The sequence below is a fragment of the Schistocerca nitens genome, chromosome 9 (genome assembly GCF_023898315.1).
Source record: "Schistocerca nitens isolate TAMUIC-IGC-003100 chromosome 9, iqSchNite1.1, whole genome shotgun sequence".
NCBI lineage: Eukaryota > Metazoa > Arthropoda > Insecta > Orthoptera > Acrididae > Schistocerca > Schistocerca nitens.
Window position 1 is genome coordinate 425413720 of NC_064622.1, and position 24543 is coordinate 425438262.

At 38.0% G+C, this 24543-nt stretch overlaps 1 protein-coding gene across 2 annotated transcripts in view; it reads right to left on the bottom strand.

The window, feature by feature from the left end:
* Positions 1 to 24543, bottom strand: part of LOC126202975 (coronin-6) — an 85190-nt gene that overhangs the window by 55874 nt on the left and 4773 nt on the right. For both annotated transcript variants that reach the window (XM_049937118.1, XM_049937117.1), the window contains exons 3-5: positions 24348 to 24502; positions 10609 to 10706; positions 6227 to 6405 (exon numbers count right to left, since the gene is read on the bottom strand). In XM_049937118.1, coding sequence (XP_049793075.1) covers positions 6227 to 6405; positions 10609 to 10706; positions 24348 to 24502 — 432 coding nt within the window. The remainder of the gene's footprint in view (positions 1 to 6226; positions 6406 to 10608; positions 10707 to 24347; positions 24503 to 24543) is intronic.

The following is a 24543-nucleotide window of genomic DNA, read 5'->3' on the forward strand; positions in this document are numbered from 1 at the left end:
CATGTTGCTATGAGCAACAATCTACTGACCAAGTCCCATGCATTTCAGAAATCTAAAAAATAGTTCAAATGGCTATGAGCACTATGGGACTTAACTTCTGAGATCATCAGTCCCGTAGAACTTAGAACTACTTAAACCTAACTAACATATCACACACATCCATGCCCGAGGCAGGATTCGAACCTGCGACCATAGCGGTCACGCGGTTCCAGACTGTAGCGCCTAGAACCGCTCGGCCACTCCAGCCGGCTTCAGAACTCTCCTACTGCTTTTGAGACCAGTACAAACCTAATAGAGTAATATAAATATATATTTTCTACAACAAAATGACCAAGGAATGTATATGATAATGGTAAAGCTGTTCATTAAGATTATGTGATGTATGGTTCCATCATTAAGATTATGTGCATACATCATACCTCTTGATAATATACAAGACTCTGAATCTGTCACTGTACTCAACACTTCAATCTGAAATTGTGGACACAGGGTGTATATGTGGACAAGGAAAAAAAATTCCCGGATTTTTCCCGGCTAAAAATACACTTTCTCCTGGGTGAAAATATACTTTTTCCGTGTTACGTGACAGTATACTCTTCCTTGACACTGTAAAACTCGTCAATCCTTTGAATGTTTAAGGTTTTATATACCGACATAGTATTTATTTCTCCACACTTTAGAAAACGAAACTTAGGGGGAAAAACACGTTTTGAGAGACCTTAGATGTGCAGCAACATGTACGCTGCATATTTACGTATTACGGAGGTATAAGTTTGAATTCCACCACACACCACAAGTCACTTTCCGAAGCACTGAAATTAAGATTGTGATGCGCTTTTGTAAGCCAGTCATAGCTCATGTCACGTGATCTCGCCAGCTGATGCCAGCATAGGACACGTGATGCAGTCAGCCAACAGCAAGATCACTCAAGTAGCGCAAAAACACAAATAAGAAAACTTAATGTTTAAACTAATATACATAGCATTCACATATAACATTGTGTCTCGAAAATTAATAAGCTGGAAGAGAAGCCAACTACCTGAAGACAATAAATAAAAGGCAAATCTAATGGAAATTAGCTGTTTGTTAACTAACTCCACAGTGACATCCACACATTACCGTTTAAATATTAATAACAACTTATGCCTGTATTCTGAAAAATCATTTCTGAATGTACACACAGCAACGTGTGAACAGTTATTTAATGTACTGAGTACGCACGGGACTAAAACAAGCCTTCAGTCACCTCTCAGATACAAGTTCATCAAAATCTCAACATCAGATTGAGGATTGATAGCAATATATAATGCAATGAGAAACACTAAATGTATAGGCTTTTATTAAGTTCCATGTCAGTATCAGATCTCTTATTACTTTTGGATTTATCACAATTAGGAAAAGGATACTGTTTGTGTTTTAGGAACCCTGTCACCACTGTTTGAACTTTTGAAGACACTTGCATAGGGTATGGTGCCAAAAACATGCGATGTTCTAAAATCAGCCTACCTCATTCATACAAATGTTCACCAGAATTCACAGAAAAAGCCCTAATTTTGTATACAGTCAGGCTGCAGAAAGTAAAGGAGCTGACACCAATCAAAGAGTGGTAAAAAAAAAAACTGTTTTTTGAGCCAACAGCCTATGGATGCTAAAGACAGTCTGTTCTTTACTGTAACTTCCGCTAGTAGCACTAGTTCGACTTTTACAGTTCATGTGGTGTGATAAGTGGAGAAAAGCTATTACTACAGTAACACTGTGTGTCAGCAACCTGCACACTCTTGACAGCTTTATCACTAAATGTATCCTAAGACAATTAGTTGCACTGCATTTAAGGATTTTATAGTGAGCTCTCCACTAAATTATTCAGTCTGGAACATAATAGTTGTTTATGCTTGGCAAACATACCTGCTGCTTGAAAAAGACTTGGATTCTATCTTATAAAAGTAACTGCGATTAAATCACCAGTTTAAATTATAATGGAGAATATTTAAACAAAATAGTTTTTGCACTCACTGTGAGTTTTAATTCTTTTGATATTTCTATTCAAATACTTTCAGCTAACTATCCATTATTAAAATTTCAGAATTCCAGATTTCCCATTATAGAACCATCTAATGAATGGCAGTATCTCATTCATATTAGACTGATCAATTCCCTACTTTCAGCGTACATGGCAGATAAGTATCCTATCAACAGTCTCAAGGATTTTGTGTCTACCCTAGGTTAAATGTGCAAGAAAGTGATTTCATGTCAGTGCTGGAATGTATGCAGCCAGTGGAGCAGAAGGGTGAATGTAAAGCTGGTCAAACCAATGCAAGCAAAGTACCTTTACGTTTTGGCTGATTGCCCAAGCAAGGAAATTACCCTCACCATCTTTTTTGCACACTTTCCCCAATTATCACTTTCTTATCCCAGTCCTACCCCCATGAACCATGGACCTTGCAGTTGGTGGGGAGGCTTGCGTGCCTCAGCGATACAGATGGCCGCACCGTAGGTGCAACACCAACGGAGGAGTACCTGTTGAGAGGCCAGACAAACGTGTGGTTCCTGAAGAGGAGCAGCAGCCTTTTCAGTAGTTGCAGGGCCAACAGTCTGGATGATTGACTGATCTGGCCTTGTAACACTAACCAAAACGGCCTTGCTGTGCTGGTACTGCGAATGGCTGAAAGCAAGGGGAAACTACAGCCGTAATTTTTCCCGAGGGCATGCAGCTTTACTGTATGGTTAACGATGATGGCGTCCTCTTGGGTAAAATATTCCGGAGGTAAAATAGTCCCCCATTCGGATCTCCGGGCGGAGACTACTCAAGGGGACGTCGTTATCAGGAGAAAGAAAACTGGCATTCTACGGATCGGAGCGTGGAATGTCGGATCCCTTAATCGGGCAGGTAGGTTAGAAAATTTAAAAAGGGAAATGGATAGGTTAAAGTTAGATACAGTGGGAATTAGTGAAGTTCGGTGGCAGAAGGAACAAGACTTTTGGTCAGGTGAACAGAGGGTTATAAATACAAAATCAAATAGGGGTAATGCAGGAGCAGGTTTAATAATGAATAAAAAATAGGAGTGCGGGTAAGCTACTACAAACAGCATAGTGAACGCATTATTGTGGCCAAGATAGACACGAAGCCCATGCCTACTACAGTAGTACAAGTTATTATCCAACTGGCTCTGCAGCTGAAGAAATTGATCAAATGTATGATGAGATAAAAGAAATTATTCAGGTCGTGAAGGGAGACGAAAATTTAATAGTCATGGGTGACTGGAATTCGAGAGTAGGAAAAGGGAGAGAAGGAAACATAATGGGTGAATGTGGATTGGGGGAGAGAAATGAAAGAGGAAGCCGTCTGGTAGAATTTTGCACAGAGCATAACTTAATCATAGCTAACACTTGGTTCAAGAATCATAAAAGAAGGTTGTATACATGGAAGAATCCTGGAGATACTAGAAGGTATCAGATAGATTATATAATGGTCAAACAGAGATTTAGGAACCAGGTTTTAAATTTTAAGACATTTCCAGGGGCAGATGTGGACTCTGACCACAATCTATTGGTTATGAACTGTAGAGTAAAACTGAGGAAACTGCAAAAAGGTGGGAATTTAAGGAGATGGGACCTGGATAAACTGAAAGAACCAGAGGTTGTACAGAGTTTCAGGGAGCGCATAAGGGAACAATTGACAGGAATGGGGGAAAGAAATACAGTAGAAGAAGAATGGGTAGCTCTGAGGGATGAAGTACTGAAGGCAGCAGAGGATCAAGTAGGTAAAAAGACGAGGGCTAGTAGAAATCCTTGGGTAACAGAAGAAATATTGAATTTAATTGATGAAAGGAGAAAATATAAAAATGCAGTAAATGAAGCAGGCAAAAAGGAATACAAACGTCTCAAAAATGAGATTGACAGGAAGTGCAAAATGGCTAAGCAGGGATGGCTAGAGGACAAATGTAAGGATGTAGAGGCTTATCTCACTAGGGGTAAGACAGATACTGCCTACAGGAAAATTAAAGAGACCTTTGGAGAGAAGAGAACCACTTGTATGAATATCAAGAGTTAAGATGGAAACCCAGTTCTAAGCAAAGAAGGGAAAGCAGAAAGGTGGAAGGAGTACATAGAGGGTCTATACAAGGGCGATGTACTTGAGGACAATATTATGGAAATTGAAGAGGAGGTAGATGAAGATGAAATGGGAGATACGATACTGCGTAAAGAGTTTGACAGAGCACTGAAAGACCTGAGTCGAAACAAGGCCCCGGGAGTAGACAACATTCCATTGGAACTACTGACAGCCTTGGGAGAGCCAGTCATGACAAAACTCTACCATCTGTTGAGCAAGATGTATGAGACAGGTGAAATACCCTCAGACTTCAGGAAGAATATAATAATTCCAATCCCAAAGAAAGCAGGTGTTGACAGATGTGAAAATTACCGAACTATCAGTTTAATAAGTCACTGCTGCAAAATACTAACGCGAATTCTTTACAGACGAATGGAAAAACTCGGGGAAGATCAGTTTGGATTCCGCAGAAATGTTGGAACACCTGAGGCAATACTGACCCTACGACTTTTCTTAGAAAAAAGATTAAGGAAAGGCAAACCTACGTTTCTAGCATTTGTAGACTTAGAGAAAGCTTTTGACAATGTTGACTGGAATACTCTCATTCAAATTCTGAGGGTGGCCGGGGTAAAATACAGGGAGCGAAAGGCTATTTACAATTTGTACAGAAACCAGATGGCAGTTGTAAGAGTCGAGGGGCACGAAAGGGAAGCAGTGGTTGGGAAGGGAGTAAAACAGGGTTGTAACCTCTCCCCGATGTTATTCAATCTGTATATTGAGCACGCAGTAAAGGAAACAAAAGAAAAATTCGGAGTAGGTATTAAAATCCATGGAGAAGAAATAAAAACTTTGAGGTTCGCCGATGACATTGTAATTCTGTCAGAGACAGCAAAGGACTTGGAAGAGCAGTTGAACGGAATGGATGGTGTCTTGAAGGGAGGATATAAGATGAACATCAACAAAAGCAAAACGAGGATAATGGAATGTAGTCGAATTAAGTCGGGTGATGCTGAGGGTATTATATTAGGAAATGAGACACTTAAAGTAGTAAATGAGTTTTGCTATTTGGGGAGCAAAATAACTGATGATGGTAGAAGTAGAGAGGATATAAAATGTAGACTGGCAATGGCAAGGAAAGCGTTTCTGAAGAAGAGAAATTTGTTAACATCGAGTATAGATTTAAGTGTCAGGAAGTCGTTTCTGAAAGTATTTGTATGGAGTGTAGCCATGTATGGAAGTGAAACATGGACGATAACCAGTTTGGACAAGAAGAGAATAGAAGCTTTCGAAATGTGGTGCTACAGAAGAATGCTGAAGATAAGGTGGGTAGATCACGTAACTAATGAGGAGGTATTGAATAGGATTGGGGAGAAGAGAAGTTTGTGGCACAACTTGACTAGAAGAAGGGATCGGTTGGTAGGACATGTTTTGAGGCATCAAGGGATCACAAATTTAGCATTGGAGGGCAGCGTGGAGGGTAAAAATCGTAGAGGGAGACCAAGAGATGAATACACTAAGCAGATTCAGAAGGATGTAGGTTGCAGTAAGTATTGGGAGATGAAGAAGCTTGCACAGGATAGAGTAGTATGGAGAGCTCCATCAAACCAGTGTCAGGACTGAAGACAACAACAACAACAACATCACAGTCCTCTAGTAGCAGATATCTGAAGCCTTGATGCAAATATTATACATGTTTCATCATGTCTCATCTGTAAATCTTTGCAATCAAACAATACTATAGTGAAGTAATTTTGACTGTTAGACTGATGTAAGATGTACCAGCAACAGGTGTGTGAATCAACAGTGTTCAAATCCAGTGCTTAACTTGCTTCTAGTTGCCATAGTTACTTCTCCCTGGTACTACTTTGACTATGCAATGATACTGTGACAACGACATGCATTTACAATCCCAGGCACAGCAATAGCCTTCTTTCTGGCAATTGCAGGCAAGGGGAACACATGGAGGTAGGAAAAGCGGTATTCCTTTCCTGCATACCACTTCAGCTGCTCTACAGCCCAGCAGCATACATAACACAATTTCAGTGAAAATTGTTTAATCCTACGATTCCTCATGGGCTATGAGAACACAGTAATATCCACTTAAAGAAAACGAAAAAATCACATTTTGTGAAATATTTTCAGTGCAAATTAAGGATAGATATCAAGTGCAATCACCTCCTCAACAGTGCCAGTGCGTGGATTTATGATGCGCATCTTTTTGTCTTTACAAGTTGTCAAGAGCTGTGAACCATCCCAGTTCCAAGATGCGCTGTATACAACATCAGGGTGGCAATCTATGTGCACCAAAATGTCACCTGTTCCCACATTCCATATTGCCACTTGGTTGTCAGAACCTATATTAAAAACAAAAACAAATTAATTGTATGAAATGTATTCAATTGATTTATTCAAGCCTTCACTTACTACTACTACCTAAATTAGAATATTAGTTATAAAGGTGCTTTTATCATTTATCAGTGAAAGACTCGTGTTACAGTGATTATATTTTGAACTCCTATGGTTGCCAGTGGTAAAATCAAAGTCCACAACTATTTACTGGCATTTAATACAATGACCGAAAAAAATATTAACACAGAATATGTGAAACAGAACAGAACAAGGATTTACGATTTGAATACATTCTGTGATAAATTAAATACATTTATTTGTACTTAAAATCTCTAGGTTCTAGTTACTAAAACTAATTCTGGAACATTCTGGAGATTATTATTAATCTGCAGTCACCCACCCTGGTTAGAATAAACACATTCAGACAGCCCTGCTGACAATCGCCAATCTGCACCAATGAAAGCATACAAAAAACAAGACTAAGAGTATATCAAAGTGACTATGAATTCAAAAAAGTAAGAGTTGTCGTGCAATATTATGATGCGTGACAAAACAGTTCGTGTTTTCTACAGAAGTTCACATTTCCACAGAGAATATGTATCTTACTTGTAAACCTACTGGAAAGTTCCACATCATAGCAAGTTGTCACAAATATGTTCCATGGAACATGCAAAAACAAAATAACTACATTAACTTTATACCTTTTATGTGTTACTGATATTTGAGTAATAATAATTAGGTAATAGTATGGAAGATACCTTACTAATACTTTCAGAAAGGAAAGACATGAAAAAAGTTGTACTCATTAGGTATCAGTGTGCAAACCAACTTACATGTCTTGATAAAATTTTCAAATAACATGGCTTCATATCTGAATAGTGCTGAAATCATTGCTCATATACAACACAAATATATGTATGAGGCCACTTTTAGCTCCTTTCAGGCAACAAACTGCTGCTTTTGGCCTAATAAACTTTTGAAGCGAGTTGGTTTCATAGTTCTTCGCTGTTTGACCAAATCTTTTGATATTTTCCGTATAATGGCACTGTTTTAATATGGAAGTCCACACATTCACCTATTTGATTATCTTGTCTTTAAAATATTTTCCTTCAGTTCTATATCACCCTCCCTCTTTCACTGTTAAAAGTTAGTTCTCTGATGCTCTCTCATTTAATTGCCTATAGATCTGCTGCTTGGATTTTTCAGACTGTCAGCTCTCACATTCCTTGTTGCTCCAGTCCTACATAGTCTGCACAAGAAGCTTCTGACAGGTTCCATCAATTCAAGACGCTTAACTGCAGATGGGATCGCAGCCAATGCTCAGAATAGTCTACTTAATAAAGGTCTTTTTCATTGCGCATACAGGGTGAACCCAAACTCCAATAACAAAACATTAGAGGCTGTTCAGGGATATTTTCTGTATGTTTTGGTGCAAGGAATCTGTTGTTTATAGTGGCTCTTTACAGAGCAATATTGATTTGTTTATTTTGTTACCCTCTGTTACCCCAATTATCACTGTTTCCTTGAAAATATCTTCGAAACATTGAAAAAGTCCGTAAGGAGCAATCATAAAAGCATACAGGCAGATGCAAAAGTACAGTGGTGTTGCTGCTATCACTGTAGGAAAAGCTCAGCATAGTTTTGCTGTGCTGCTCTTCTGTTGTATTCCGTGAACTCGTACACAAGGAACATATCAGCCAACTCTTAGTCAATAAGCTTATCAACACTGCTGTGTATCAATGTTAATGTGCAACTAACACTCCTGGAAAAAAGACAGAACCGAACCATACTGAATGCAACCTAGAGGTCTAAGAGTCATGTGGGCATTACTTTGAGTGAATTGAACAAATTTGATTCCAAACAAGACAGACAGCACATACCATTTGTATTTGCATTGCTGTACAGAAAGTTTCAATGTAATAAATATACAAAGATAAATGGAGTGAGAAATCAAACATATTGTGATTACTCTTTAAGGAGCTATTTGAGAACACAGTTACCTTATACCAAAGAAGCCATAAAATATCCGAATAACTGCTGAAATTTTGTCAGAGTTTGGACAGACTATGTAGATAGCTGAAGGTGGTATGTGTATTTGACCAAAACTGGTAGCTTTAATAAAGAAGTGATACAACTTTTGTGCCAAATCATGTGTTTTCAAAATAATTTATTCTATTAACATTCTGTAAGAAAGTAAAATCTCAACAGTGGCTAATTCACCATATTACATACGTGCATCTAAATCACAGGCATGTGCAGTGCTTGCTTCGTACATCTTACCTTTAGATCAAAATTGTGATGCTTTAACATCTACATTGTTTATGTAGCCACCTCATTAGAAAGCCCTCTTTACTACATAACAAACATGTTTGTAACTTACATGAAATGATTTACACACAAAAAAAAATACTTTAGGGGGAAATGTTTTGCATTCCATTTCGCACAATCTTTACATAACAGTACTTTACACATTTATTCTACATCATGCAGTTCCAATACTACATAATGCCTGTGAATCTTATGTATTTACCTTACTTTAAATTTCTCCCCTTTTCCTTTTTAAAAGATTCCTGTGTTGAAGGATTCAAATGTTCTTCACTGCATCCTCATAAAAGCAAGCATTATCAATATCTTGATATTAGTTTGAGTATCAAAAGCAATTATTAATGCCATTAACTTAAGGAACAAAAGTCACTATCATTAATCAAATTTTAGATTCAACAAAATCTATTAACTGATCAGTGCAGTCCACTGGCATATGCAATGATCTTTGGAGGTTATCGTAAATTACTCATGAGACAGCTATTGCAACCTCTGATTTTCAAACAAAAAGTAAAGCAACTTAATTATTGGAAAACACAAGTTATTAAGCTCAGAATGATTTCAACAGCCTCATCTTTGGTATATTTAGTTCTCTACTTCAGTGTGTAACTTCTTTATCAACTGCAATAACTTTGATGTGTGGCTCACTATTGAGAAAAAAGTGAGTCAAGATATATACTGAACTGTGTTTAAAGAGAAGAGAAAAAGAAAGAAAGTAGAAAGGAGCAACACAGAAGGAAGAAACACAATGATAATTTGTATCTATTATTCAGTAATTCAATGTAGTATATGTACTTGTGTTGAATTTGCAACCATCATTTTGCTCACCACAGAATATTCAAGATCCAACAGTAACAATGTTAATCGCATCCTCTCACCCAAAAGCTGAAGCGTTTAGTCATCAACAGGCACACAAACAAAAAAAAAAGGACAAAAACTTGCTAGCTTTTGGAGTACATCACACACACACACACACACACACACACACACACACACACACACACACACACAAAACTTTGTCTCTACAACAAACTGTCTCTACAACGAATTTACTCCGAAATATAGCAAGATTTTTTTTCCCCCTTTCTTTTTGTGTGCACATATCAATGACTCAATGCTTCTGCTTTTCAGTGCATGGTCTCCTTTACTCCTAAAGTATTTACATTCTAACAGCAGTTTCCTACCATAATTAATGGAGTCCTGATGTGCTCTACCTACACTTGTGCATTCGAAATCAAAGTTTAATACTGCAGTCACATGGGGGTACATGGGCGAGAAAACCAGAAATGTCTCCCCAACTAACTGTGATTGCAGTTGTCCTAGCCAAAATCCATTAGCAGCAGATGATCAAGTCTATAGGAGTCCACAGAAAAAGTCATGTACAATAAATATGGTTACAATAGTATGCCTTGTAGATAACTAATGTGAAATCAATTTATGAAAACTGGAGAACATCAAACATCTATAGTTAACTTCTCCTAGTTAATTATGTTGTCTTTCCTTTCCATTTTTGGAAGAATATTTTGAACAATGGAATTGTTACACATGTTTCCCACTACTGTCATTTCAGGGGTAGCTATTAAGTGATTCTGATGAAAGTTCTGTCAATTATTCAAGTAAAAAGGTTAAAAAGCACTGTCAATAAAATCAGAAAACACATCAATTACTTTTTAGAATTCTCTCCACCTTTCAAAGTGATAATCTCCATTAATAATTTTGGAAAAATCAGTCCTTCACCATCAATTCATTACAAAAACTAAAAAATTTCAACAATTTTTTTTACAAAATAATTTTTTTATTGTGTTGAACATACAAGGACAGTTTAATTAAAATTAAATTGCAAAGCTGGCACAGATAAATGATTTGGTTTTGTAAAATAAATTTACCTGCAGTGAGAAGGACATTCAAGGCAGTTGGGTGCCACAGGACAAGACCAACTCGTCTTTGATGGTATACAAGATCCACAACAGGTTCTGTAAGTGTTCTGTAACATCACACAGAGGTTTACTGTTACAGAGAAAATGATGGAAATAAAAATATTATTAATAATAAATGTATTATAGTTACTTTAAAAATATGAATTTTATCTCCAAGAGATCATTTAAAATGCAATTACAGCTCACATCAACTGATCCTTACACTTCTCCAAGAATCGAACAAAGACTTTACACCTCACCAGAAATAAACAGATTAGACACATGAAACAACTACAATCAAATGCCTTTAACAAGGAAACTAACTCAAATACTTACAAAGAGCCAAAAATTGTGCATGTAGAACTCAGTGCCTCCTCACTGCACTGCTGTTACATACACATACACAGGACGGAAAAAGGACAACAGTGAAGAAGTTTCAATTTCAGAAAGTGTTCATGCTGTGTCTATGAACATCGTGTTAATAACCACGAGACTGGTGGTCGTCATGATTTTCTTAGGTAATAAATTTTTATAAACTTGCAGGTTTAGATAAACAAAACTTTTCCTTATCTCTCCACGATCAGATTATGTTTGTATTGTTAGGTCCACCTACAAATAAATGTATTCACATATTTTAATTTTATTTCTTTGGCTTGTCATAATCATAACTACCTGCCTTACAGTGTTCATAAGGAGGCCTGTTTAATGCATTAAGGAAAACTACAAAGGTGCAGAGCAACCAAAATGAGCAAAGTAAAAATTAAAGACAATCAGGGAAACAGGCGTGAAAAATGACTGATACAAAGTTTTGAATCGGTCCCGGAAATGTGCTCAGATGACCTACTTAAAACAACCACTTGGAATAAACAGGAGATCTGAATTCCATTGTAGCACAATTTTCTGATTACCACGGTAGATTAATAAGCTCTACTGGTTTGTTGATTTAAGTGACTAATGATGGCCAAATGATGTGATGTGCTGCCACTTAAAAAAACATAAGCACCTTAAAGGAGAAGAGGAAGAGAAATGATATTTCATGCACTGAGACATTATGTGGTTTGATTCAGAGATTATAAAACCAAGTTACATGAGTGATGTAATTTGCAGAAGAAGCATACTGCCAGGTCTTTGCCAGTAGGATGTCACAGCCCGATCTAACTAGTTGAATGAAATGATTAGGCTCAGAAGGGTGTCCTACAGTTGTAGTATTCCTTTCTTAAATAAACTGCCCAACTGTTGTAAATGGCCTTCAATGTCCTGGCTATTGTCACTGGGACAGGGCTGATATTCTGTACTGGACAGATAAGTGGATTTTGCTGGCCAAGGCATATCATAGAGATTCATACTGTTACGTCGACAAGCATTTTCCTGTTGAGAGATGGTACTAGGATGCAGTCTCATTAGAGATAACACATGAGGAGGTTGTTATATACCTCAGTTCCATCAGAGTTCTCTGAACCACTACCAGAGGAGACAATGAAGTTGTAACTGATTGCCCTCACCCCTAAAGTAGTAAGTCAGCATGTCCCTTCAAAAGACTGGCAGAATGTGTTCTACCATTTTGGCATTGCCATAAATCGCAAATGACAGCATCCGAAGCAATGCATAGCCAAGGTTCATTGCTGTCACCACTCTTCAGCAGTTCATGCTTCCCAGCATGGCACTACTCCAAATGTAGCCATCTGCATTGCTAACACATGGGTTGATGATTCAGTAGTCCACCACCTTCTGCTATTCTTCAAGTAATGGTTTGTAATGACATTGGCTGTTTTAGTGAGTCTATTATTGATGCCCAGATGACAGGTGAAGATTTGAAGGTGTAACAACATTCTTATCACACCACATGACATTCCTCCCTTGGTGTGGTCAGCATGTCAACGAGCATCTTGTGATAAGTGTGAAATTTCTTCTTACATTTCCTTTTAGTCCGCTGTAGAAGCCAAATGCCTCACATGCCTGAATATTACACAATTTCACCAGCTGATCATATGCCAATCCAACTTTCAAACTCTTGTCACGTGCTGATAACATTGTTTCACACAATGTATGCGTCATTTCCTGGAGCCCTTCACAGTGTTCACAAACAATGTGATACAGTGCAATGGTCATCACAATGCTAATTCACTTTAGTGGCTGTTCTAGTTGACACAGATAATTTCAACTATCATTCCCATACTGGCCATGTATTAAACTGGGTCCACTACGGAAGAATCCTTCCAGTGCTTACATTTGTTGTCACTCACTGTATAAGGATGATTATAGAAATACACTACTAAGAAAACATTAAAACATCAAATGAGAGCACCGGAAGTTAAAATGAGTCAGATCATCCCACCTCACCAACACTGTCAAAAGACACCAACAACCCCACAATACTTTGAGTATAAAAAATTTCTTAGTTCCAGATCATTTATTTATCTTTAACCCCCCTCCCCACAATTTCCCAGCAGCTCCATACTTATCTCTGATTCATTTTAATTTTACTGACAGTCCTGTGTGCAAATTTTGTTATCTTCTCGCACTTACTTTTGCATGTTGCGCTTTCTGCTAATGACATATTACTTTTTGTATCCTGTACAACACAATGCTATTGGATACACATGTGAAACACTGAACCTGCTTCAGCTTGTATCTTCCTATGTTCCCATCTTCCCCTCTATCTGTTCTTGTACCCAAATTTTCTGCCCAAGACAGCCAATTATGCTAGGGAGAGAGGATACATCCACGTTATTTATCTACTGGCCAATGCAGCCACTATAGAAGGAGCTGATATCTTCAATCATATCTTCATTTCCCTACCTATACAAAACAAAACTATACTCCATATAGCACAAGAAGATCATCTGCAGCTGGCAGTGCTAAAATCAGCTTTCAATTAGGTGCAAAAGGCTGCTGTCAGTGCTGCCTGGAAACCATAGAGGCAATCAATGGCTGCAACACAACATCACTGTAGGTTTTGGTTTGAAAAGGAATTCAAAACACCCAAAGAAATTCCGGTAATATGCATTCACAGATGACACTGGATCTAAAACAGTGTAGCAAAGCAAAAGCAGAAACATTAAACTTAGTTTTTAAATTATAAAGGAAGATACAGAAGAAGTGCTTCAGTTTAATTCTTGCATCACTGTAAAGATGTGATACAGGTATTAGTGTCTTGGAGATAAGGAACAGCTGAAATCACTAAAAATGAAATAGGATCCAAGGCACGATGGAATTTCTATCAGATTCTATCCAGAATTTATGGCCGACTTAGCCCCTCTTTTAACCGTAATATGTGATAAACAATTGGAACAAACAATCTGTGCCCTGAAACCTGGCAAGGTGTAAGAGCCCTGGTAGGTCAGAGGTTCAACAGTGATGCTGGGGTTGGAGGTTATGGGCACAATTGGCTGCAGACATTACTATCTTCTTTCTAGGATGAAGGGATATCAAAGTTACCCATTTGCTGGAAAATGTGTTTCAGAAGGAGGATGACTTGAACATAAATTACCTGCAATTATAATGTTACAACCAAATAAAAAATATTTTAAAAAGGTTTCATTATATTTGATTTACCCTCATGCAACAACTGCCTACACATTGCACCCCTCTCCCTTCCTCATGCAGGGACTAATTAAAGAATGCACAGATGTATTTAGGCAGAGCGATTTCTCTCTCTCTCGACACACACACACACACACACACACACACACACACACACACACACACACACACACACACACACACACAAACTTGTACAGACACCTGTGTGTCGCCCTCAATAGATAATGCTGGGATTCAGTATGGTGTTGGTCCACCCCTAGCCTTGATGTCAACTTCCACTCTCACAAGTATACGTTCAACCAGGTGCCACAAGGTTTCTTGGGGAATGGCAGCCCATTCTTCACGGAGTGCTGCACTGAGGAGAGATATCGATGTCAGTCAGTGAGGCCTGGCAGGAAGTCAGTGTTCCAAAATATCCCAAAGGTGTTCTATAAGATTCAGGTCAGGGCTCCGTGCAGGCCAGTTCATTACAGGGATATTACTGTTTTGTAACCACTCTGCCACAGGCCGTGCATTATAAGCAGGTGCTTGATCGTGTTGAAAAATGCAATCGCCATCCCCAAATTGCTCTTCAACAGTGGGAAGCAAGGAGATCCTTAAAACATCAATGTAGGCCTTTGCTGTGATAGTGCCATACATAACAACAAGGGCTGCAAGCCCCCTCCATGAGAAACATGACCACACCACAACACCACCGCCTCCGAATTTTACTGTTGGCACTACACACGCTGGCAGATGATGTTCACCAGGCATTCGCCATACCCACACCCTGCCATCAGATAGCCACACTGTGTACTGTCATTTGTCACTCCACACAACATTTTTCCACAATTCAATCGTCTTACACCAAGCGAGGTGTCGTTTGGGATTTACCGGCGTGATGTGCGGCTTATGAGCAGCTGCTCGACCATGAAATCCAAGTTCTCTCCCCTCCCGCCTAACTGTCATAGTACTTGCAGTGGATCCTCATACAGTTTGGAATTCCTGTGTGATTGTCTGGATAGATGTCTGCCTATTATATATTATGAACCCCTTCAACTGTCGGCGGTCTATATCAGTCAACAGACCAGCTCGGCCTCTACACTTTTGTGCTGTATGTGCTCCTTCACATTTCCACTTCACTATCACACCGGAAACAGTGGACATAGGGATGTTTTGGACTATGTAAATCTCGCGTACAGATGTATGACAAGTGACAACCAACCACTTGAGCACATTCAAAGTCCGTGAGTTCCGCGGAGTGCCCCATTCTACTCTCTCACAATGTCTAATGACTACTGAGGTCACTATGGAGTACTTGGCAGTAGGTAGCAGCACAATGCACCTAATATGAAAAATTTATGTTTTTGGGGTTGTCCAGATACTTTTGATCACATGGTGTGTGTGTGTGAGTGTGTGTGTGTGTGTGTGTGTGTGTGTGTGCGCGCGCACGCATTGAAGTTTCACAAGGCACCTCTCAAAAACTAAACTATTTTGATTTTCTGACGATTTGTTACCAAGTTAGAGACCTGTCTAAATGAAAGTACTTGTGAAATGGTGCAATGAAAGAGAAAATAAAAAAAAGTGTGATAAAAAAACTACAAGTGACAGAGATCTGCAATTATTTTTAATGAAAACCTTGTTCACAATACTATCAGATGTAATAAACACACTGCTGATCTTTTTTTTCCACCTTTAATTTGTAAGAATGACCTATGCAAATTTGTAACTTTTTACAAACTTGAAATCTATGTTTTGAAAATATGAATAGTCAGAGGATGTTAACTGTCTTGAAAATTATGAAGTGGAAAGACCTCTGTCAGCTATGACATCAATGTCTGAAATTCTTAAACTATCAAAATATTTCTACATGAAGATGGGAGAATCTGAAAGTTTTTGATTCTTCGTAAATTATTTTCTCTGAAATCCCCATTTTGAATATTCTAAAAATTTCATGGTATGTTAGTTGGTGACTGCACTTCTGAAGGTACAATCAAAGTGGGCAATGTTAAGAGGTGCAAAATTTTAGATTTTTTTATGTTAAGATCTAGCTGCACTGGACACTTAAAAAGTTACACTGACTGCATCTGTTGAGTAAACATAATACAAAACTATTATTCACAAGCTTTTATTGCTTCTGTAATGTTTTTACTTCCTTACGGCATTACATGAATTAAAATTGCCTATACTGTAACAAATCAACACTGCACTGTTAAAATGAGTTCATTTGCGCTCCCCCCCCCCCCCCCCCCTCCATGAACTTGTATAGCTGAGTTGAATTTGCACATGGACAATGATAATTCAACAAGAGCAGTACTTGGGAAATGGAAACTGAACACTGATCTGTTCCTAATGGCCATTTGAAAGAATTTGTCAGATCATGAGGTGTCATAAAGGAGACTGTTACATCTTGCAGCTCACAAGAGAGGCTAATTATTTGTCCCATCCACCACTGATTGTCATACACACAAGAAATGAAACTGTTCACAACGAAGTTTTATAAATTATACTGAGATATCTGCATTTCACACACAATAACAGGCTGCATTTTGTGTAGAATTGTTCTTGCTATGTATCATGGCAAGAAGGAACTACAATCAAGGAAATGTCACCAACTGACAAGGGAGCTTCTTCACTGAAGGTCTGGGCTTGGTTTTACTGAAAATGCCAAAATTTGTTCATACCAGAATGCCTTATTGACAACAAAATTTCAATTCCTGAAGAATTTCTGCAACCCATTTGGTAAAGAAAAATATGTAACCAGGAAGGCTTGAACACCAGTAAACATGAAAATCTCCTATAGGTTGAAGTTACTGACTAATGAAGTTTTTAAACTTGGTCAGAAAATTTATACCAAATGTAGACATGAAATGCCCAAAAAGAATCATCCCGTCAGGATAAGCAAGAATCACCACTCACTGAAGACATGGGTGTTGTTGATGCTTGCTTTACTGCTAACATTTTATTATCATCAATTGGACTACTAAAGCTTCAACGGATCAGCGAAAGGGATTCAATGGGACAAGCCCAAGGCAGCATTACTAGGGTAACTGCCACAGCTGCTGGTATGAGCCAAGTAGTTATTGCTCAGATACAAATGGAAGAGTTCCATTAATGTAAAGGTATGGACATATTAATTGTGCAACTTAAGATTAAACTTCAGACTTCAAGCAATAGCAGTAAAGTTCAAATTTTGACCCTGGCCCAAATAGCTGCACTACTGAAAAAAATGGCTAAAGAATTTGCAGTTTCAACTAAGATGGTGAAGAAGGCTAGGAAACTAAAGATGGGATTTTGGCAACACCTGCAAACGAAAAAGGGGAAAAATGTCCTCACTTTCTTTGAAGATGAAGAGTATTCTCGTTTATGCCCAGGCAAAACGGGATGTGTTGCAGTAAGAATAAATGGGGAAAGATTCACAAGGAGAAACAACTCCTCCTTTGTAACCTTAAAGAAATGTTCATTGCTTATCGTAAGCAATATGGAAATGAACTGATCTTCTCAAAATTTTTTGAGCTCAGGCTGAATTGATGTAGTACAGCTGGTGCTTCTGGATCACATTCTGAATGTGTAGGTGCAATTCATCAAAATGTCAAATTAATGTTGGCTTCAGCAACATCCATTCAAGATGGCTAAAAGGATTTGATAAAAAAAAACTGTATGCAGTTTGGAATCAAAAAATTGAACCCTCCAACACAGTGAGGAATGCAAAAAAAAAAAAAAAAAAAAAAAAAAAAAAAAAAATGCAACTAGATGCTTTTCTTGAAAACTCTTTTAAAGACTATGAGCCTGAAGAAACCACGGAATACAAGCAATGGGTCCATGCTGGCAGACACACATTGGAGACTTGCCAGAGAACTGTTAAAGATTTCATGGGGGCATTGATTTTGAAAATTGCCGGCTTAAGAAGCCATCACTTGTGCCAGAAGACCAAAGTTTGTTTCTTAAGTAGGTAAAAAGAAATCTTGCACAAATTGAATTAATGGTATTGATGGATTTTGCTGAGAATTATTCATTTGTTGTTCAGGATACTGTGCAAGGATTCCATTGGGAGAATAGTCAGGCCACATTTCATCCATCTGATGTCTATTTTGATGGCAAAGAATATCAGAGTATTAGCATTCGTATGGTCAGTGACTGTTCTGTCATAATACCATTGCTGCCCATACCTTTCAAATAAAGTTAATAGCAAATTTAAAGACAAAGGCTGAATACTTTAAAGACATTTATTACTTCTGTGATGATTCAGTTGCTCAATATAAGAATTTCAAAAATTTCATCAGTTAATGCCTGCACAAAAAGGATTTTGGCATCACTGACAAATGGAATTATTTTGGAACAAGCCACGGTAAATTGCCTTGTGACGGCATTGGGGGGAACAGCAAAAGAACATGCAGGATTTGCTAGTCTTCAGAGGGCCTAAGATAAGCAAATATTGACTCCATACGATTTATTCAAATTCTGTGATGATAGTATAGGTGTAAAGCTTCATGAATCAAAAGAAGAAATTGAAAAAAATCAACCCAACAACAGAAAATCAATTAATTATTATCAGCTCAAAGTAAGCAGAGTTTCCAATGATGCTACAGCATTCACAGTTAACACCTTCGAAACAGATGAAGGAATTACAACAGTCTCAATTCCAACTTTACAATCAGGACTTGTATGTACGGCAATTTTTGATGGATTGGAAACGTATGAAGTTTCACATGAAGAACAAGACGCCCTCATCAGCTTTATGCACCCACACGGTCTTGCTTGTTCCTTCCACTGGTCAACTGCTAAACGTACCTGCTGGATTCCTGAGCAACATATCTTCATGACTTTAGAAGCCCCATCAACATCATCATCAGGGAAACGATATAGTTGACAAAATTGTGGAAGTGCTTAAGCAAAAATGGAACTGACTCTAGTATTTTTGTTCTGCAAATTTACTGTGTTTTGCACTATACTTGTTTTTATATAATGTGTTAAACTAATGTTTAAAACTGATTTATACACTTAAATAAAAATAATTAATTCTGGGACACAATGAGCTAAACATTTGACTTTTCGATCTTCTTGAAGTGCTAAGATAATAACTTTTGAAACATATTCTTACTTGTCAAACTGAAAGATCCAGAAATTAAACAATATTTCTTTGAAAGCTTAAAGTATGCCTTTTCCAGCTGTAGCAAGAAAGAGGATTGAAGAAGACACAGTTGAGATATTGTCTCCCAAAAGTACCCTAAAATTTGCAATTAGAAAATTTCAGCCAACTTTGCAGACACATATCTTTTCATTTGGGCATCCAGTACTAATTCAATTTGATTGATATATAATCATAGGTAGGAATGCCCATCTGAAGTTTTGGCAGGATTGGCTCATACGAAAAGTAGCAGGGGTCGTTCAAACCACGACTCTCAGAATAGTGTGACGAATTTTTTAGCCACTTTAGAGGCTTGTATCTATATTTAGGTATGGCTAAATCCCTAATTTTTTCTGTGGTGTGATTCAGCATGAAAAGTTGTCTATGTATATTAAAGCAAATGACCAAATGTCTGCTAGAACTTTTAAAAAAGCCTAGCAAACATGGCACATTCGCACCATCATACATGGTGCAGAGGTGAGTAGCCTCTTTTTAAAATCCCCTAAGAATTCAACCACTCAAAATACTTGACTAAAATTTGGTATGTAGCCACCAAAGACCATATAGAACCTCCACACCAAATTTGATTAGATTTGGAGATGGCTGAATAGGGACCCCTGGTTCCTTTGATGTTTAATGACCCAGCAGTGCCTTGGCTGAATTACTACCACTGGCTTCATAGTAGACCACTCTTATTTTCTTTGCGTTCTCTCTCTCTCTCTCTCTCTCTCTCTCTCTCTCTCTCTCTCTCTCTCTCCCTCCTCTCTCTAACGCAATTCCCCAAATGTACTATCATTTAAAAGTACGAGTTTCATAGTTCATAGTACTTTTGAAATGATCTGTACAAATCCAGCAGCTTCTCTTACAGCATCAACAGCTTTATGCTGGAATCAAATCTTGTTGCAAAATCTTTACACAGACCTCCTACCCATCACATGCACTTTTTCCATTATTTGTTGCTGAAAATAATCCATTTTTTGTTTTAATTCTTGTATACTGTTTTCTAAGTTATAAAGCTGAAAGCAGTTTTTAAAATGAGATGCTGCACCATCAGTCACATACAAATGTTTAGGAAATGTATCACCTCTAGATGCTATGTCATCAATTATCATACTGACAGGATAGTGAGCATGTGCACTGTCATGAATAAGATAACTGACGATAGCAAAACAGTGTGATGTTCCAAGGAAGTGAATATCAACACTTATAATGTGTTGCCAGTGGTAACTTTGAATTTCATTCTGCAAAGCAACAGATCAGCTCTCAGCAAAGTCAAAATGAAGAAATAATGTATCAGTATTTTAGGATGTGGCTGACTTCACTTCTGCTATGGCCTGTCTCTAAATCTTGCAGATATGATGATGAGCTATTCATTTCATGACCCAATGCCTAACCGCAGTAACAAACTTCCCTATTTCCACTGCCTTCTTCACCAACTCTCCTCCCTCCCACAATGCACAGGTTACACGACTGTCAGTATTCTGAAGCTGTAATGCTTCAATGGTCACTCCTTCAGGACCAGGACACAATGCATACTCTTGCAACCAACAGTTATCTTGTGGCTCTTGACATATACACAAAAGCATAAGGTCCAACTCTGTGCACTTCTTGCCTGTGACACTACTTATGGTGAAACAAATAAGTTGCAAATCAGTGCAGTAAATACATATGAATACTTCTTTCATTGGCTGTAATTTTGCACATTTCTGTTACAAGGAGTAGAATTTTGAGACCAATTTTTAAATTTTAGTTCTCATTTTTCATTACGAGATATGCTTCTCTTACTGATCTTGTCATATGTCTTCTTACCATTTTAAGTTTTTCACCATTTTCACTAACAGAAAAAACATCAGCCTGATTAGGACTGTGCCTGCTGCAATCTTTCTCATCACTTAGATAATATTCCAAAGCAACATTAAGAATATCATCATGCAATTGTTGCCCACAGTAGGAATCTGGGCATGCCCAAATACCTTTTTCATTCTTTATTATAGAAGTCAGTAATTGTACCTTCTTAATAAAGATGGCTGTCGAGATAGCAATATTTAGGTTTTGAAAACACACATCAGACTGGGTGCCCGTGTCACTATCTTCAGCTTCTACAAAAACTCAATCCACATTATACACTTCACCACATTCTGAAGATGTTGCTTGTGCAAAACTTTTTTCACATTCTTCCACTTTTCTTTGTAAATACTCTGTACTACCTATCTTGCTTGGGTGTTGAAGTGGGGACATATTAAGGGCTACAACAGAAATGCTAACATTCAGAGCCACAACACCTTCAGACCCAGGAATATAAACATCTGCATTGTCTTTTTCAGTTTCACAGTCCAATGATGGTGATCGTTCAGATAGGTTATCACTATATTTATTGTGGTAGCAAGTACAGCAATTCCTGCACAATGGGTGTGTCGGTTACGCAGTTACTTGGGGACCAAGATATTTTTGCAATACCTCTGACAAATTTGCAACAATTACAAAGTACTTTTCTTACATACAACCTTCTTTTGTCTTTTCATACCATAGTCCACACACCTCACCCTTTCACAATATTTCCTCACTGATGTAGTGACACTGTATCTAATAAAAAGTACAAACTAAACACGAAACTCAACTTAATTCATGTGCAAGTTCTCACTCATTCGTTATAAACGGAAAAGAGCTAGAAACAGTTACCGATGTACATATTTTGCAACTCAATAGTTTGATATGCATATTTTACACTAGAAATTCAATTATGTGAAATATGCAGGATGTTGAAAAATTTTCTTCACACAAAAAAATGTTGCCCACTTTGATGGCAGTAACTACTAACACACAAACCAAACAATATATTGTGCAATTTTTGCAAGTTTTGTATGGAGGTTTTTGAGTAGCTAATTCACAAAAACACACAAAAATGTAATTTTTTAAATTTTTAGTATTAAATATTTACACAATACAGATAGCTGGAGCAGAGAAGATATTGTTCATAATTATATCAGTTGTATCTGGTAATATTACAAGAAGTTAGCATTCTGTGGCTTTCAAATTAGAAAGCAAGAAATGAAAAAGGAAAATATTAAAATTTTAGTATTTTCTTCATAAATTTAGAAGTTAAAAGAAAGCCAGTGTGTGCATGCATGTACTAAACTTTAAAGCAAAACATCTGCCATGTCTCCAGTAGTTTTGGTTATTAGTTTTTTTTTTTTTCGTTTAGTTCTCTGCTGTTTTAAGAGTTGTCTTCACGTTTTTCAAAGGACTGTACCATCCACAAAACCCAAGATAAAATGAAACTATTTTATTTCTTAACACATATGATATAGAAGTCTACCACATATTTTTTCCATGGAAATTCATAATCATGAATTGACATGTCCTGTATGATTTGAGATGAAACTACCCTGCAGTCTTTCTTTCTGCACTCCAATGCAAGTGGCAGGGTAAGAAAGCATAAGACGTGGTAAAACAAGACGTACCCTCTATCATGCACATCACAGTGGTTTGCAGACTGCAGATGTAGATTTATAACTACTTAATTTGTAACATGTTACAACTGGTCAATTACTGGCACTTTTTTCACCCAGCAGAGAGAAGACATTTGAACCTATTGTTTTGCATATTCACTTCTGCACCTGAGAAACAACCTGTCTTTAAAACAATGACTTTTAGTCAAACCACAGTCTACTTTCGCATTGTCTGCACATCACAAGAACATTTAGGTGGAATTAAAAATACATGAAGGAGTGTACACAAAATACACAGAGGAATATGATACATTACAAATATGGGAAAGAGAATGATAAATTGGATTTTTTGTTTTGTTTTATGGCGTCAGGTCAGTTTGGTGATTTCTTTGCAAGCAGGCAATACATATGTTCATGGTACATATACTATAAGTAAATTGCTAAAGCACAATATAAATAAATAGTATCTGTTAAAGCAGAACCAGTATCAGCACCTCCACAACCACCAACACAAAATGAGACATTTACACCTAATGAAATAACCTACGCAGATTTAACATTACAGTGGACTGTGGGAACCTTTTTTTTAACCCCCTTTTTTTTAAGTAGCTTGGTGGATCACAATTTCAGGGGTGGGGAAGGGTAGCAGGGTAAGGGTGGGGGAATATGCTAATGTTACCTATAGGAGCATGCAGGGATGTTGTGTGGATAGGATAGGGCTGTTAGATGCAGCATCAGAAGGCTGTGTCATGCGAGGGGTGCAGGGGGGCTTAGAGGAGAGAAGTAGAGAAAGGGAAAGGAAAAGGACTATGTAGGTGTGTTGGCAGTGTAAGAGATATGAGTGTAATACAGGAGTTACAGCACGGAAGAGGGTAGGCAGGTGGAGAACAGAGATGGGCAAAGGCCCGTCTGAAGGGCAGGGACTAGCCAAGGTCCCTGTCTTGTACCTACCTATTTCCTTCACTGCTTTGACTCCCATGCTACATGCAATCCTTCTATCTCACCAATACACCTACATGGTTCTTTCCCCCTTCTTTACTTTTGTCTCCACCTCACCCTCCCAGCAGAGCTCACAGATGATGCACATACCAGCCTTACACTGTCCCCACCACATCCCTGTATGCTCCCACAGGCAGCACTAGCATCTTTCCCACCTCTACACAGCTATCCTTCCACCTCCCCAGCCCTTACCTCTTCCCTACTCACTACCACCCACCCCAGCTGGATTGCTTCGCTTGTAGGATGCAGTTACAGTTGGACCCCAGTGCCCAGAGACAAAAGGCAACAAATGTGTAAGTTGTGCTTGTGTGAATTTCTACTTTGGAAGAAAGGCTTTGCCCAAAATGTTAAATATTTAGCATTCTTTTATATTGTTCCTGTCTGCAATTCAATAGGCCTATATGCTCCAAGGGGTTAATAGTACTCGATCCTTCCGACACTGTTATAAACTTTATTTACCTACTACAAATTTCCCATTTACATTTCTCACAGAATTCAATAATAAAGTAAAATCTTTATGACCCTCAGAGAAAGATTAGGCTTACTATGAAAAATTAGTGGTGCCAGAAGACACGGTTTTAATTTTAATATTGAAGCTTAACATTTCTCACCTAGAGATACCACCGTCCGGAATCTGCCACACCTTGACAACACAGTCTTCTGAACCACTAGCAATAACATTGTCATTGTGTGGACACCACGCTATGTCTAGGACTGGTCCCTTATGTCCACCAACCAACGGATGGTCTGCTGCAATGCGACCAACCTGCAGATTCAATTAAATGTTATGTCAACAACTGATGGAGA